An 18,330-nucleotide genomic window follows, 5' to 3' on the forward strand; every position below is an offset into this window, starting at 1 on the left:
GCATATTGCCCCCAACAATTTGGGGTCCTCATTTTACACACCTCGGAAGGATGGAAGGCTGAGTCAACCTTGAGCCTGGTGAGATTTGAACTGCCAAATTGCAGGCAGCCGGCATTCAGCAGATGTAGCCTGCAGTACTGCACTCTAACCACTGTGCCACCGTGGCTCATGGCTGCCCAGTCTCTTTTTAAAAGCCTCCAGTGATAGAGCACCCACAGGTTCTGAAGGCAAGCCATTCCATTGGTTCATTCTTCTCTCTGTCAAGAAATGTCCCCTTAATTCTGGGATGGTTCTCTCCTTGATAACTTTCCATCCATTGCTTCTTGACCTACCTTCAGGTGCTTTGGAGAATAGCTTGACTTCTTCTTCTTTGTGGCAGCCCCTTGGATATTGGAACACTGCTGTCATGTCTTCCCTAGTCCTTCTTTTCACTAGACTAGCCATACCCAATTTCTGCAACCGTTCATCATATGTTTTAGCCTCCAGGAATCACTGTTCTCCTGCACAGGTCCAACATCACTCTCAAGAACTGTTTCTAGGCCCAAGAGGTCTGGTGTTCAGCTCACTGGGGTGAGAGAGTGCAGAAACAATGCATCAAGGAAAGGAAGGGTTTTTGAATTGTAGTGGTGCACACTCCATTTTAAAGCTTTTTTGATTTCATTGTGGGCCACTTCAGGGTTGTTGTTGTGGCCCATCAGCGGACTGTGCAAATTGTAGGTGATTCCGACAACGAGGAGACTGGTATGGTGCTGCGCCAGCAGCCTGTGCAGCTGGCGCTCGAGTCGGACAGTGAGGAGGCTGGAGAAGATGTGGTGCCAGAGGCAGGGATTCAGCCAGGGCCATCAGAACCTCCAGAAGCTCCTTTAAGTGAAGAGGACAAAGAGGAGGAGCCTCTTCTCAATGCACGGGTGTGCAGAGCTGCCAAAAGGCAGGCGTGGCTCCTCAGGAGGAGGTCTCCTCGAGAGTAAGGCTTGGGGCTAATTGGCCACTCCCTTAGCCTATTTAAGGAGGAACGCCACTTGCAAGCTGTAGAGAACAACTTTAGTTCACTCTCTTTCGTGTCTGCAAAAGTGCTTCTGGGCTTTCTACCAACTCTAGTAAGACTGTGATTACCTTATCTTAGAATTCTGGTAAGCTGTTAAGACAGTTCATTAACAGCCTTTGAATGATAAAGACTAAGTTATTTGAGTAAAGTAAGCTTTGTATAGAGTTTGTGTGTGCTGTGTTCTTTGGGGTCCATAGCTGGGGCAGAACAGTTGTGTTTGACCCCAGGGTGCTGGGGTGGGTATGACCAGGGTGGGTGTGTTCAGCTCGATGTCACTTGTGCCGGGTGTGCTTGTGGTGGCCCAAGTGCTCTGCCAGTGAAAATGGGCTCCCAAGCTCTGTTTTCAGCTGCAATGTCCTCCTGCAACCCTTTGCCAGCAAAAACATAGCTCGGGAGGGCTGCAAGCAGCCCTCGCGAGCTCCATTTTCGGCTACAACAGCCTCTTGCAACCTTCTGCGTGGGAAAACGGAGCTTGGGAGGGCCATGTGCAGCCCTCCCAAGCTCCATTTTCACTGGCAGAGCCAGCACAGGCCAGTCTTTTTATGATGACATGGGGTGTGACACAAAGGCAACACAGCCAGAAAACTTATATGAGTCCCTTTAATATCACCAACAGTGTCCCCAATGTCCTTTTCAACTCTCCGGCCTGGAGAGAGCTCTTCCACCAATCTGTAATAGTCTTTGGCTGACAATACTTCAGTCCCAAATGTAAACAGAAAACTTTCAACTAAAAATCCAACACGGCAAGATAAGGTAATGAGTCCCGCAGGGCAGCAAGATAAGGAGTTCCAGAAGTGAAGTAGCACGGCAGTAAATCAAACCAGTTGGGAGGATGCCAGGAACTCAGATAAGCACCAGATGAACTCAGTGTTTGTTCCCGTCAACTGGCCCTCCCATTTGCCTCTACTTTTAAACTCAATCAGCAGCTGTGCCTTGTAAAGAGGATTGGATCACTTTCCTCCATTGTAAGCCACGCAACCCACATTGCTCTCTTCTCCATTCCTCCCTGCGCTGCCTAGGATGAGGAGAGGGAGTGGTCCTTGGTCTTCATGTGAACCCCCTCTCCCTTGTTCTACTTCTCCCCTGCTCTGCCCAGCCTGACTTTGCACTTCCCCAGTTTCTTCCACAGCCAACGGATCCACTCTCTCACTCTCTGTCAGCTGTTCCTCTTCCTCTTCAGAAGCAGACTCCGACAGGGGCATGACACTGTTTCCATGGTGGCCTCGTGGGCCAGATCTAAGTACTCCACGTGCCGGCTCCGGCTCCTGGGACCTTGAGTTTGACACCCCTGACCTAAATACAGACATCCCAAAGGTCCATTTTCAAAAGGCAACTGACATTTGTTTTTCCTTGAAGACGTTTTGCTTCTCATCCAAGAAGCTTCTTCAGTTCGCTTGGATGAGAAGCGAAATATCTTCAAGGAAGTGGGTATGACTCGCCATCGCCAACTCAACACGGACGACTTGCCATCGCCAACTCAACACGGACGACTTGCCATCGCCAACTCAACACGGACGACTTGCCGTAACCAACTTGCTGTCGACAACTTGCCACAGTTAACTTGCCATGAGACAATTCCTCCTGGCCAACTCGCCACGGGACAAGAGTTACACTAATATGGAAGACATGGAGTAAAAGAACACCAAAGGAAGGACAAAATGAAAAGTGAAAGACAACAATTAAAGTACTATTTTGAATTACGAAATTGAATTGTTGAATTGTCCCGCAATGAGTTGACCATGGCAAGTTGGCCATGGCGAATTGTCCCATTCCATCAAGGAAAAACAAAGCACCTTTGGGACAACCATGACCTTGAAGACTGAGAATCTCCATAGACAACTAGATACAGATGTTTTTGTGGGTTCAAGTTGTGGTTCCATAATTATGACAGTGCATAGGATTACGCTAACTTTATTTAGTTTTTTAAAAAATGGCAATCGTATGCTCTAAATAGCATACGTCCATTATGTGAAGATCTCAACAGCGAAACTACATCACTCTGCTTTTCAGACCAGACTTCATTGGTGTTACAATTTTTGTGATTTTTTTATAACGGTAAACATAGACGGTTCACTTTTAATAATAATAAAAAAAATGTCAGTTCAATTAATAGTGTGCTATTATCCCCCCCCCACAGGAACTGACGAAGTCACTTATTTGGGTTTCTTTTGCATCCAGCATCCTAAGTGTGCATTATGGTTACTTTATCTGGATAGTTTATTCACCTGGTGTGGTAAGAACTTCCTTTAATGCAAATAGCTTTCTAATCTAAGGTGTATGCATAAGATTCAATCCCTCAAGTAATTATGTCTGTCTGTCTGTGTCTCTATATCTATCTATCATTATCTATCTATCTATCTATCTATCTATCTATCTATCTATCTATCTATCTATCTATCTATCTCTATCTCTATCTCTATCTCTATCTCTATCTCTATCTATCATCTATCTATCTATATCTCTATCTTTATCTCTCATCTATCTATCTATCTATCTATCTCTATCTCTCATCTATCTATCTATCTCTATCTCTCATCTATCTATCTATCTATCTATCTATCTATCTATCTATCTATCTATCATCTCTATCTCTATCTATCATCTATCTATCTATCTCTAGCTCTATCACTATCTCTATCACTATCTCTATCTCTATCTATCATCTATCTATCTATCTATCTATCTATCTATCTATCTATCTCTATCTCTATCTCTATCTTTATCTATCATCTATCTATCTATCTATCTATCTATCTATCTATCTATCTATCTACACACACACACACACACACACACACACACACACACACACACACATGCCCGGGAGGGAAAGTGGTCATGAATATGTTTGAAGTTGGAATGAGGGATTATCTTTATTTTTATGCATTTTTATTAAATAAAAAAGGAATAATAGTCATATAAGATAGATAATGTAAGAATACATATTCCACAATTTTTTTTTGCCTGTATTCTATACTGCCAATGGGGCTTTTTTTCTTCTTCCAATGAATGTCACTCTTGAGTTAGCAAATTGTAATGTTCTTTTATCAATTAAATAAATCACAATGGCTTACAAATAAGCCATTTGTAAGGCCATTTCTAGGGACACGGTGGCTCAGTGGCTAAGATGCTGAGCTTGTCGGTCAGAAGGTCGGCAGTTCAGCGGTTCAAATCCCTAGCACTGCATAATGGAGTGAGCTCCTGTTACTTGTCCTAGCTTGGGCCAACCTGGCAGTTCGAAAGCACGTAAAAAATTCAAGTAGAAAAATAGGGACCACTTTGGTGGGAAGGTAATAGCACTCCGAATGCCTTCGGCATTTAGTCATGCCGGCTACATGACCACGGAGACATCTTCGGACAGCACTGGCTCTTTAGCTTTGAAACTTAGATGAGTAGCGCCCCCTAGAGCTGGAAATGACTAGCACGCATGTGCGGGGGAACCTTTACCTTTAAGGTCATTTAGAACATTTATCCAGAGGTATCACTGCCCTCCAAAATTCATTTGGTCCCCAATTTGCGTTTTTGATCCCATGTGCATACTTTGTGTTTCTCTTCTAGCTGTTGCAAAAATTTTTTAACACCACTTCTTTCGAACAATCTTCAAGAAAGTATGAAGTACTTGAGTTGGCAATCAATATTGCTATAATCCCACTTGGAGGTATATTTGCCTCAGTGATGGCTGGGTTTTTGGCTGATATTCTCGGCAGGTAAGCTGTTTTCATGGTTTATTTGGTAATATATACTGTACGTGCCATTTATCTATCCATAAATCACTACATCCAGTTAACACAGTAAAATAATAATAATAATAATAATAATAATAATAATAATAATAATAATAATAATAACAACAACAACAACAACAACAACAACAACAATAATAATGGAAATAATGGAAACATGGAAAAAATAGAAGGAATAGAACTGAGAAATGGAAACATAGTAAAAGCATTAGCAAAGGATGATGGTTACAAATACCTAGGCATATTGGAAGCAGATAACATTTTGAATGGAAAAGTCAAAGAGTCAACGCAAAAGGAATACATCAGGAGGGTCCGCAAAATATTTAAATCAAAGCTGAATGCTGGAAACATAATTAGAGGCATTAATACATGGGCAGTTCCAGTGATACGCTACTCAGATGGAATCATCAACTGGATTTTGGCTGAACTGGAAAACTTGGACTGGAAAATGCGCAAACTTTTCAATATGTACCACGCTTTACATCCATGAAGTGACATCGACAGGTTGTACCTACCAAAAAAAATAGGGGGCAGAGGACTATTCAAATCCATCAAACTGTAGAAGAAGAAAAACAAAGTTTGAATGATTATGTGAACCAAAGTACAGAAAAATTGCTTCAGGCTGTGAAAACAGAGAACACTATAAAAACAACAGAAACAAAGGCAGAATATAAGGAAAAACAGCTGGATGACAGATTAAATAGATGGAAAACCAAAGCTTTGCGTGGACAGCACTTGAAAAGCATTGAAGGAAAATGTGATGACAACTTTACATGGGCATGGTTTAAGATGGGAACCATCAAGAAAGAAACGGAAGGTTTAATACTCGCTGCTCAAGAACAAGCACTACAAACTAATGCCATGAAAGCAAAGATGCAAAAATCCACCGACAATCCAAACTGCCGACTTTGCAACAACAAAGTCGAAACTGTTTCACATTTAATATGTGAATGCAGCAAAATCGCACAAACTGATTATGAAGCTAGACACGACCGAGTTGCTAAATTAATCCACTGGTCATTATGTAAAAAATACAACTTCTCTGTATCCAAAAAGTCATGGGAACATAAAGTGGAAAAAGTTATAGAAAATGAGAAGGTGAAGATCTTGTGGGACTTTCAAATACAGACGGATCATCATTTGGAACACAACACACCAGATATCACAGTTGTCGAAAACCAAAATATACAATGTATTGACATCGCAGTACCAGGAGATGTCAGAGTCGAAGAAAAAGAACGGGAAAAATACCACTATTTCCCTTTGTTCTTTTCAGTTTCATAGAGGTTTATCTACTTACATGCTTATTTGTTAGAGTTTTTGAGGTACTCCTCAATTTATGACTACAGGGGAGATGAGAATTTCTTTTGCTAAGAAAAATGGTGGTTAAATCTCCTCAGGGTGCCATCAGCCAAATTATGTCAGCTGGCGACACCCAGGGGGAGGGTCTTCTCTGTGGGAGCCCCTGCCCTTTGGAATGAACTCCCCCCAAAAATTCGTAAAATCTCTGATCTCCGTGTATTTCGCTGTGCCCTCAAAACCATGTTGTTCCGCCAGGCTGGGCTATCAATATCAAGATTTTAATTGGTTTTAAATGGGATTTTAAATTCGGGGTTTTATAAATTGGGCCTATTATTTAATAATTTTAATTATTTTTAAATATTGTCTGTCTTTGTGTTTTTAATTAGGCTGTACACCGCCCTGAGTCCTTCGGGAGAAGGGCGGTATAGAAATTAAATTAATAAATAAATAGTAAATAATAAATAAATAAATGAGTCATACCCGATTTTATGCCCTTTTTTTTTGCAAAGTTGTTAAACAAGTCCACTTATTGAGTGAATCACATGGTTTTTGAGCAAATCCAGCTTCTCATTGATTTTGCTTGTCTGAATCCAGCTGGAAAGGTTGAAAATAGAGATCACATGACCCATTAATGCTGTAATCATTATATTCTGACCTAGCTCCCGAAACATGGCAAACCTTCTGAAGTTAAATCAATGATTCCTTTATTATTATTCCTTTTGCCAGCAGCCCTGACAAAAAGTTTTTCTCTCACCACAGGCTAACAAGTCCGTCTGGCAGGGAAATGAATAGCTGTCTGCCACATCTATTCATCTCTGCCCCCTGCCTTTTATCTCCAGAGCTACTGTGGGACTTTGCTAGCAGCAGTGGCTCTTCTGTCCCAAGGATCAGCCCACAGATTTCCACTCCTCTCCTCTCCTCTGCTTTCTGTGCATCTGCGCGTCAGGCACTGGACCCAGCTGTTCCTCCTCTTTCTCATCAGCCACCTCCAGACCTGAGGGCTGTTGACTCTCCATCTGAGGGCTGATGGATGGCCCAGACTCCGCCTTTGTCTCTCTCTCTGATAGCTCCATTCCCTCTTCCCCCACAAAGCTCTCAGGTTGCCTTGATGATGAACCTGACTCCCACGCCTCCTCCTTCTCTGATTCGGCTGCTGGAGGGGCTAGTGGCTGGCAGGCCTCAACACATTATAAATACTGGACAACCGTATTACTAATTTAACAACTTGCAGTGATTCACTTAACCAATATGGCAAGAAAAGTCGTAAAATGGGGGGAAACTCACTTAACAATTTTTTCACTTAGCAACATAAATTCTGGCCTCAACTGGGGTCCAGTACTGCCTATAACTGTTGATCAACACCTCTGGCTCATTCAGAAATTATCTGGATATTTTTCCTTAGCCTATTTGCTACCCTGTCTGGCTTCCATATTTTCTACCTCTTTTAAAAATTCATTAGATTTTTAATACACTTCTTTCAAAATCTCAATGCAATGTAGCTATACTGATGCCTGCAACAATTCCTCAAAGGAACAACCATGTAGATTGGAGTGAAAACAAGGCTCAAACTCACCTAAAATGTTACACATGGCTGAGGGTGGACACCATGTATTCACTGATTTCTCTCCAGCTTCTTATTCCCTTGATATCTTTTATTTTTCAGGAAATGCTCTTTGGTGATAGCTAATATTACAGCAATGACTTCTGCAATCTTGATGAGTGGTCAACGTATTATAAACAGCCTCGAATTCACCTTTTTATCTCACTTGTTCACTGGATTATCTTCAGGTGGGTCCTATCTACGGATATAATAATTTAAGTCTTGACAAGGTTTCGGTTACTCATCTGCTTTTATTAATTCCATTCTGTTCTACCGCAGATTGATCCATAGCTTGCAATGTTCCATCAAGCATTTGCAAACAAGCTCAAATCATTTTTAAAAGAACATTTGAGAAACCCAAACACACACAAATAACAAGACCAATGGTGAACCATCCACAGTGTTAAGTCTTTATGACCACATGGACAGATTTTTTCTGAGCCACCATGCTACACAATGCAATTAAGAAATCTTAGAGGAGAACAAAACTGAACGATTTATGATTTCGGTATAGAAATAAGGACTATAAAACTGTAGCCATGAGCCATGGTGGCACAGTGGTTAGAATGCAGTACTGCAGGCTACTTCTGCTGACTGCCGGCTGCCTGCAATTTGGCAGTTCAAATCTCACCAGGGTCAAAGTTGACTCAGCCTCCCATCATTCTGAGGTGGGTAAAATGAGGACCCAGACTTTAATATTAGGAAAGTATATGCAAAGGAGGAAAGTAAGGAAATAAATGAGGTGCCTAAGTGTGTATAGGAATGAAGCTGTAATTCTTTGATTTGCTAACTTGGCACAAAACATCTGCCATCAGAATGTAACAGGGAAAACATATGCTAAAAAATAGGGATATACCGAAACCATATTTTTTTTCCTGCAAATTATTATTATTTTTTGTTGCCTTTGAGTCATCATTGACTCCTGGCGACTGCCTGAGCAAGTCCTTGCAGTTTTCTTGGCAAGATTTGCCATTGCCCCCTTCCCACGGCTGAGAGAGAATGACTGGCCCAAGGTCTCCCAATTGCTTTTATGTCTAAGCAATAGCACATAGACTTTCATACCGCTTCACAGTGCTTTACAGCCCTCTCCAAGCGGTTTACAAAGTCAGTATATTGTCCCCAATAATATAGCTCCTCATATTATCGGCCTCAGAAGGATGGAAGGCTGAGTCAACCTTGAGTCAGTCAGGATCGAACTGCTGGCAATTGGCACAGTTAGCCTGAAATACCGCATTCTATCCACTGCACCACCACGGCTCTAAGGCAGGATTAGGACTTAAAGTGACTCGATTTTTAGACTGGTGCTTTAACCATTACACCAACCTGGTTCTCTAATTTGAATTTTGAAATCAATCTCTCTTTGAACTGTTTGGTGGGCGGTTCAACTGTCTCAGTGTTGATGCTTTCTACATCTTTTTGGCTAGCATAGAAAATTAATAACTGACTTCCAGAATGTGACTTTTGAATTTTGAAAGGAAGATGTTGCCTAAAGCAGGGGTCCCCAACCTTGGCAACTTTACGACTTGTGGATGTCACAAGTTGTCCAATTGTGGATGACTTGTGAGTTGAAGCCCACAAGTCGTAAAGTTGCCAAAGTTGGAGACCCCTGGCTTAAAGTATCACAGCAGAATTGAATGACATTTGCAAGCAAAGATGTGCCTTCCGAATATCTGCCTCTTACCCAATGAATGTCTTTGACTCTGCTCCAGATTATTTGTGTGTGTGTGTGTGTGTGCTTGCATTTGTCTCGATTAGGAGCATTTCAGAAAGAATTATGTAGGAGGACAGTTCTTTGCAGCTCGTGGATTTCAACAAATCTCTTTCAAACTTCTCTCCTATGGGAGAAAAATGACAGAACTGACATCTGCAACAATTTGGGGATACATTACATCAGGGGTGTGAAATTCAAGGCCTGGGGGCTTAAGCCTGGGGGCTGGATCCCATCAAGGCTGGTGTTTAGATCTGGTCCTGGAAACAGCCCACTTCCAGGGCAGATCTAAGTGCCCAGTCAGCCAGCTCTAGCTCTTGGGCCTTATGTTTGACACCGCTGATTTAAGTCATTTATGAAGATATTGAAGAGTACTGGGCCTAAGACGGTACCCCACTGCTTACTTGTCTCCATGTGTATGTAGTACCATTAAGGTCTACTCATTGAGTTCAGTTTGTCAGCCAGCAACAAATCTGTTCATACATTTCTGTGCACAATGTAGTTTGCATGTTGCATATTATTCTTTGCTTTCTCTTCCAACCAGGTTTCATTTTAAGTTTTGTTCCTTTATATGTGGGTGAAATAGCCCCGAGGAACTATCGAGGAGCCATGATTTTCATACACCAGTTCTGTTTAAATATCGGCATCCTGTTGTCTCAGATATTTGCAGTAAAGGAATTTCTAGGAAACGTGTCAGGTGATTTGAAGAAATGAACCGATAACTTTGTTGTGAACCTAGATCAATAGCATCTGTAATTAAACCCATAAAATCTAACTCTATAAATATATACAGGTAATCCTCGACATATGATCACAATTCAGCCCAAAATTTCTCTTACTAAGAGAATGAATCACTGCAGTTGTTAAGTTAGTAACACTAACTTAAGTGTTAGTGTTGGTAAGTGAATCTGACTTCCCCACTGACTAGGTTTGTCAGAAGTCACATGGCTCTGGGACACTGCAACCGTCATAAATAGGAATCAGTTGGCAGGCATCTGAATTTTGATCATGGGGATGCTACAATGGTCATAAGTGTGAAAAAGGGGTCCTAAGCCACTTTTTTCAGAGCCATTGTAAGTTCAAATGGTCACTAAGCAAAATTGTCATAAGTCAAGGACCATCTGTACATAAGAACAACACAAAATCTCAAGGACCAAATAATAAATGCTTCTCTACTGGTATTTTATTGGCCTTAGTTTACCCCAAAAAGAACTTGGAATTCTTCCCTTCTACTGCCACATAGGCAGTTCCTCTGAACCCCATTCATAGTCTTAGGTTTCCTACAATTCAAATTTTGCTCTGCAGGCTACCCTACATTTACCAAACATTGTTTGGTAAAGAAGATGCCTTAGTTAGCAAGCACGGGAGACCTATTAATTTAGAAACAATGGTAGATAGGCTCAAGATCCAGATAGATGTTGATAGACTTTGAACACTGGGCCCTATCTAACGAAATGAAAGTCAATGTAGAAAAAAGTAAAGTTTTACACTTAGGCAAGAAAAACCAAAAACACACATATAACACACGGGGGGGACCCAGGCTTAATAGCAGTGCCTGTGAGAGGGATCTTGGAGTCTTAGTGGACAATCAGCTAAATATGAGCAGCAGTGTGTGGTAGCAGCCAAAAAAGCCAATGCAATCCTAAGATCCATTAACAGAGGGATACAATCAAGATCAAGTGAGGTACTAATACCACTCTATAAAGCCTTAGTAAAACCACATCTAGAGTATTGCATCCAGTTTTGGTCACTACACTATAAAAAAAGATGTTGAGACTCTAGAAAAAGTTCAGAGGAGAGCAACCAGGATGATTAGGGGACTGGAGACTAAAACATATGAAGAACAGTTACAGGAACTGGGCATGGCTAATCTAGTGAAGAGAAGGACCAGGGGAGACAGGATAGCAGTCTTCCAATATTTGAGGGGCTGCCACAGAGAGGAGGGGGTCAAGCTGTTTGCCAAAGGCCAGACAAGGAATAATGGATGGAAACTGACCAAGGAGAGATTCAACCTAGAAATAAGGAGAAATTTTCTGACAGTGAGAACAATCAACCAATGGAACAGAAGTTGGCTTCGGAAGTCGTGGGAGCTTCATCAGTGGATGCTTTCTTGAAGAAACTGGATGGCCATCTGTCAGAAATGGGGTAGGGTCTCCTGCTTGGGTGGGGGGTGGGGTTGTTGGACTAGATGACCTACAAGGTCCCTTCCAACTCTGTTAATCTGAAAGCTCTGTACTGGGATGATGAGCCGGGAGATGCAAAATGACCCCGATTAATGGTGTGTTGCTGTCGGAAGCAGTAGCTGGTTATAGACCTGTGTTTGATTTAAAGCCTGCTTTTCATTCAGGAATTCAAAGGACATGCATAATATTCCCTCTCTCCCCCCCACTCCCTTCAATAATATTGTGGAAGTGGTTGGGCTGAGAAAGAAACTAACTATGGTAGTTCAAAGTGGCTGTGGGTGGATTAGAACCTGGGTCTCTCTACTTCTTACTAGGGTAATTGAGCCATTACACTACAGTGGCCCTCAGGGGTAGTGTTTGCTGTGAACGTGGCCCATCTGCTCAATAAGAAGAATAGCGTGATCCAAGTAAAAGGGAGAATTTTGTTCTTTGTGCCTTGTCTTTGTGCTCCCTATTATGAGGGATAACTAACTAACTAACTAACTAACTAACTAACTAACTAACTAACTAACTAACCAACCCAAGAGTCAAATGGTCCATGGCTTAGGATCTGGTTATCTACGGGACCGCCTGCTACCACCAATAGCCTCCCACCGACCAGTACGCTCCCATAGAGAGGGACTCCTCCGGGTGCCGTTGGCCAAACAATGTCGACTGGCGGCCCCTAGGGGGAGGGCCTTCTCTGTGGGGGCACCTACGATCTGGAACGAGCTGCCCCCGGAGATACGGAGGATCCCGGATCTGCGCACCTTCCATCGCGCGCTTAAGACTTTTTTATTTCATCAAGCTGGCCTGGCCTAAATCTTCTCCCCTTTTTAAATGTAAATTTTAATTTGTTTTTAAATTATGGGGTATTTTAAATTTGTTCAGCCAAATTATTTAATTTGTTTTTATTCTATTTTAAATTTTTGTATTTATGTGTTTTATCTTGTGGCTGTTCACTGCCCTGAGTCCTTCGGGAGAAGGGCAGTATAGAAATTTAATAAAATAAATAAAATAAATAAATATGGGCAGGTGTGATCCAGTGGTGGGATTCAAAAATTTTTACTACCAGTTTTGTGGGCGTGGCTTGATGGGCATGGCATGGCTTGGTGGACGTGGCTTGGTGGGCATGGTAGGGGAAGGATACTGCAAAATCCCCATTCCCTCCCGATCAGCTGGGACTCAGGAGGCAGAGAATAGATGGGGGCAGGGCCAGTCAGAGGTGGTATTTACCGGTTCTCCGAACTACTCAAAATTTCTGCTACCGGTTCTCCAGAACTGGTCAGAACCTGCTGAAACCCATCTCTGATGTGATCCCTCCTCCAATTTCAACTGGGCTTAGTTAGCCTCTAAGAGGAAGGAAGCAAAATGAAGTGGGGAAGCACAGATACTTCTAAAGATGAGCCAACAGTGAATTCAGAATTCAGATAAGCTCTTGATTTGGAGAAGTCCCATCTTTGCTTATAGTAGTCAGGTGCTCACTATGATTTCTTTGCTGCCTCTATGTCACTGTTTAATGTTCTGGCGCAGGTTGGTCTGTACTGATGGGTTTGGCAGGAATTCTACCCTTGATTCAACTGTTTCTACTGCCCTGCATACCTGAAACTCCAAGGTACTTAATGATTTATAAGAAAAATGAACGGCAAGCAAGAAAAGGTAAAATAGAACTCTTAAGATGAACTTCGTACATAGTTGGGCATAAATATTAGTGAGAAGGGTAGTGAAAAATTCATTCCTTTTGCTTTTCTCATGAGGTTCTCGGTAGATGTTTTGCAATTCCTATGATATCATTAAGACAAGTCAAGGCATGCAAAATTAATAATGTTTTATATAGCAGTCATTCCAATATACACTGAACTGGTCAGACCCCAAAGATGGGTGTCCACCTTTGAGTTCCGTAATATAGGCCATGGAATATAGTAATAGTCTTAAGTTTTAGGAAAACAGATTCCATTTGAAACTTTCTAATGGTGTCATGGCCCCGTTGGAGCCTGACTCTGCAGAGGAAGATGAGCCGCAGCTAGGGCCAACGGAGATCGAGGGGGGCAGCCTCATTGGCTCCGGAGGAACCTGGGGAGGAGCAGGATGAGGCAGTCCTGGGTCCCTTGGGTCTGAGACAGCTTGCCAGCAGGGAAGAATGGGGGCAGGACAATGGAGAGAGGGGAGAAGAGAGCAGGCAGTAGAATGAAGGAGCTCAGGCAAGGACCATCCCCTCCTGATCCCCGAGCATGGAGAGTGGAGAGGAGGTGGAAGCAGTGCAGGCCAACCCGACAACTCAGAGGAGAGCCCCCCGCCCCTCTTCACAAGGCACACCTAGGGACTGAGACACTGTGGGGAAGGGTGCTTGTCAGGAAGAAGTGCTGAATTTGTGGAGTTTTGTGTGCTGTTGCCGTTGTCTGGAGTTTGCTGGATTTCTTGCCTTATTACTGCCTTATTCCTTTGCCTCGTTGAACTTGTTGCCTTATTATTGACTTGTTCCTTTGCCTCGCTGGACTTCTTGCCTTGAAGCCATTGTGCTAACAGCATTTTGCTGGACTACTTGCAGCCAGAGGCTGCTGTCTGCGTGTGTGTGTGAGCGCTTTGCTCCAGGACTTGCCATAAACGAGCATTTGGGGGAAAGTCGGAGCAATAAAGGGGAGTTCGAACTAGCTGTGTTGCTTCCGTGCCTTGCCTCAGGTCATCAAAAATGGTGTGAGATTTGATCTTGGGACCAAATGTGCCTAGCAAAAAAAATCTCCTTGCAGTTCAGTTAATGTTCATGATGACTGTGGAAAGAGAAGTTTAGAAGTTCTCTGAAAGGAAAAAAACAAAACAAAACTGGTTATTCTGGTTAGAAATTAGAAATGAAATCAGAAACCAGGCATGAAACATGTATAGGACTTTGGTGCAGTGGTGAAATCCACTTTTCTTTTACTACCGGTTCTGTGGGCATGGCTTGGTGGGCATGGTGTGGCTTGGTGGGCATGGCAGAACCTGCTGGATACTTACCTTTACTACCGGTTTGCAATGGGATCGTGCGCGCACATTTCTTGCTTCTGTGCATGCTCAGATCGCTGATGATGTCAGGGTCAGTGGGTGGAGCCTCCCGCCGGTTTTACTACTGGTTCTATAGAACCGGTCCGAACCAGGGGCAACCCACCACTGGTTAGATTGCAGTATAGCAGGTTAACTCACTGCTCACTCCAGGAGTTCGATCCTGACTGGTTCAAGGTTGACTCAGGCTTCCATCCTTCCCTGGTTGGTAAAATGAGGACGCAAATTGTTGGGGTCAATAGGTTGACTCTGTAATGTACTTAGGGAGGGCTGTTGTTCTGTCCCCCTTCCTCATACAGGCAAACGTAATACCAAGCACGCCTGCCAATTTTTTATTAGGTAAACAGATTAGAATTCTTGGCAGACCAAGGTTTTGGCAGCAAACTGCCGAATGCCTGCCAAGACAGGTTTCACTCCTGTTCCAAGAGCAACAAATTATCCACGAGACAAGAGTTTAGTCAATGTTCAGTCCAAAATATATCCAAGCCGAATTTCAGAGATCACGATGTGACTTTCAGGGTTTAACTTTGTCTGTCACAAAGCCTGAAGAGCAATCCCACCCACTTTTATTCCTGGTGGAGCATGGCTCCATGACTCAGCTCAATCTCTGGCCCTCCCACGCCTCTTCCATTGCTACACACGCTTCTCCCTCCGACGCTACCTGGGATCAAACCAGGATTCATCCTCCTCGCTCCCTATCAATTGGTGCTCCGATATGCCTTCCTCCTGGCACATCCTAGGCTGTTCCTCCTGGCCTTTGGATGGAACCCGAGGCATTGCCAGAAAGGAGGGTCCTGGAGAGGGAGGCCTTGTCAGTTCCTCCCCATCACCTTCTGAGTCCTCTTCCTCTGTTAGGACAGGCTCGGGAGTCGGGGTCACAACAGCTGTAAAGCACTGTGAAACTGTATATAAGTAAGTGCTACTGCTATAGCTATAGCACTGCATAATGCAGGGGTCCCAACCCGCAGGCCACAGTTAACCTCTTGAGCCATTGAGAAGTGGAGGGCAAGTGCACATATGCATATACCCACTTGTGTGAACAGCGGGAAATGCATACCTCTCCTTCCTCTTTCCTACTTCCCCTTCCTTTTCCCCACTCCTCTCCACTTTCCTCCTATTCTCTCCTTCTCTCCTACTCCTCTCCCCTGCCCTTTCTTTCCCTCCTTTCCCCTTTCTTCCATTCCTCCCTTTCCCTCTCCTCTTCATACCCTCTATTCCTCTCTCCTTTCTTTTTTCTTTGTTGTGAAATATATTCCCTCTTTGGTATCCGAGCAACTCCAATATTCTAATAATATATGCTTTCTTTTCAATTTCTTTTCATTTTTTACCCAATCTGTCACTTTTATCATTATAATTGTACATTTATACTTATACTCTTCTTTCTTTTCCCCTCTCCCATCCCCCTTTTCCATTTACTCTGGTGTCCTCTGGGTTTCTATTTCTTTTTTGTTCTCTCCATCATTTACCTTTCTATTATCTCCCTCATTTATCCCTCATTTTTTATTCATATTTCTTTTCTAGCCAAAGAATGGTTGAAATTTCAAGGAGCTTCAGACCACTTTTGTTTGCAAAGTTGTGGCCACAGCAGTGTCCCCATGATCAACTGAACTGTCAGTTTTATTTTATTTATTTATTTATTTATTTATTTATTTATTTATTTATTTATTTATTTATTTATTTGTTTGTTTATTTGTTTGTTTGTTTGTTTATTTATTTATTTTTATATGCCGCCCTTCTCTGGAGACTCAAGGCGGCTTACAATGCGTTAAGCAATAGCCTTCATACTTTTGTATATTTTATACAAAGTCACCTTAGTTTTGGAAGACGTGAACATGATTTTCCTCAATCTCTGAGTTTCCCACAAACAAAGACAATGGGAAAGCCAGCAGGAAGTTAGAAGTCACTTATGCTCCCATAGCTTTTTTTTTTTTTTTTTTGCCTATTTGCATTACCTTTGTCTCAAAGAATGACCTGATAAGCCACATGTTATCTGGGACCATCTAAATTTCTATGAGTATTGTTCCTTTTCTTTGAAATTATAATAGTGATGCATTTAAAAATAAATAAAAGAGAGAATCCCATGTAACACCGCTCCTGCGCGATCTGCACTGGCTCCCGGTGGTCTTCCGGGTGCGCTTCAAGGTGTTGGTTATCACCTTTAAAGCGCTCCATGGCATAGGGCCTAGCTATCTTCGAGACCGCCTGCTGCTACCGACGACCTCCCATCAACCTGTGCGCTCCCACAGAGAGGGCCTCCTCAGGGTGCCATCAGCCAATCAATGTAGGCTGGTGACCCCCAGGGGGAGGGCCTTCTCTGTGGGGGCACCTACCCTCTGCAATCAGTTGCCCCCAGAGATAAGGAGAATCCAAGACCTCAGCGTCTTCCGCCGTGCCCTTAAAACCCACTTTTTCCAGCAAGCCGGGCTGGCTTAAGAAGAAATTTTTAAATGCTTTAATTGGATTGTGATTTTTAATTTTTGGGCCAAATTTATATATATATTAATTGTTTTTTAATATTTGTATTTCATGTTCTTCATTCTGGCTGTACACCGCCCTGAGTCCTCAGGGAGAAGGGCGGTATATAAATTGGAAATAAATAAATAAATAAATAAATAAATAAATAAATAAATAAATAAATAAATAAATAAATAAATAAATAAATAAATAAGAATGCTTGGAGCAATTCAAACAGATGGAATGAAATCTTGGACTTACTATGGTAATGACTAGTGGTGCATAGGGAAACGTCTATTTGAAGATCAAGAGAAAGGATACTACTCTTCTGGGTTAATTATCTTGGACATTTACTTAAGACTAATGTTTGCCTGACTGTCTAAGCCTGAATGAAGTAGTTGTGGCACAATTTAACCTAAATTATGGAGAAGACGTGGGGACTGTCTCAATCCTGGTGCTAGTAGCACCGTTGGGTCAACCGTCTGAATGACTTTCTCATTCATTTTTCCAATGCAAACATTGTCTCCTATTTTTCCCCCATCCAGTCCTGCAGATGCTAAGAGAGACAGATGATGTGGAAGATGAAATGGAAGAACTGTATCAGGAGGACCTCGCTGAGGGTAATAACAAAAACATGACTCCGCTGAAATTAATCAGGACTCAAAGTATGCAACTGCAAATCATCACTATAGTTGTCATCACAGCTGGTTCACAGCTCAACGGCATAAGTTTGGTAAGCAAGGCATAAGTAGTTTGAAGAAATGTTATGACTTTCTTGAGACAGAACGCATATATAGGAAATACTATTTTTGTTTTGTCATTTTTTGAAATGAGATGGAATGCAACTCCATACCTGTCAGGCTAAATGTTGTGGCCCGTCAGCGGCCTGTGCAGCTAGTAGCTGATTCCGACAGCGAGGAGGCTGGTATGGTGCTGCGCCAACAGCCTGGGCAGCTGGCACTCGAGTCGGACAATGAGGAGGCTGGAAAAGATGTGGTGCCAGAGGCGGGGATTCATCCATGGCCTTCAAAACCTCCAGAAGCTCCCATAAGTGAAGAGGAAGAACAGGAGGAGCCTCTTCTCGATACATGGGTGTGCAGAGCTGCCAAAAGGCAGGAGTGGCTCCTCAGGAGGAGGTCTCCTCGAGAGTAAGGCTTGGGGCTAATTGGCCACTCCCTTAGCTTATTTAAGGAAGGACGACAACTGAGGCAATTTGCAGGGAACAACTTCGTTCATTCTCCTTCGCGTCTGGATCTTAGTTCTCTTATCAGTTTCCTGCA

The 18,330-nt window shown here is 42.7% G+C and overlaps 1 protein-coding gene across 1 annotated transcript in view; it reads left to right on the plus strand.

The window, feature by feature from the left end:
- The window catches only part of LOC117675825 (solute carrier family 2, facilitated glucose transporter member 5-like), a 35,243-nt gene that overhangs the window by 3,559 nt on the left and 13,354 nt on the right, over window positions 1–18,330 (plus strand). The window contains exons 2-7 of the mRNA XM_087890917.1: window positions 3,183–3,278; window positions 4,604–4,752; window positions 7,754–7,878; window positions 9,943–10,095; window positions 13,094–13,219; window positions 17,596–17,783. Coding sequence (XP_087747043.1) covers window positions 3,183–3,278; window positions 4,604–4,752; window positions 7,754–7,878; window positions 9,943–10,095; window positions 13,094–13,219; window positions 17,596–17,783 — 837 coding nt within the window. The remainder of the gene's footprint in view (window positions 1–3,182; window positions 3,279–4,603; window positions 4,753–7,753; window positions 7,879–9,942; window positions 10,096–13,093; window positions 13,220–17,595; window positions 17,784–18,330) is intronic.

This window comes from Pantherophis guttatus, chromosome 3 (genome assembly GCF_059756535.1).
Source record: "Pantherophis guttatus breed Tessera chromosome 3, ASM5975653v1, whole genome shotgun sequence".
NCBI classification, from domain to species: Eukaryota; Metazoa; Chordata; class Lepidosauria; order Squamata; family Colubridae; genus Pantherophis; species Pantherophis guttatus.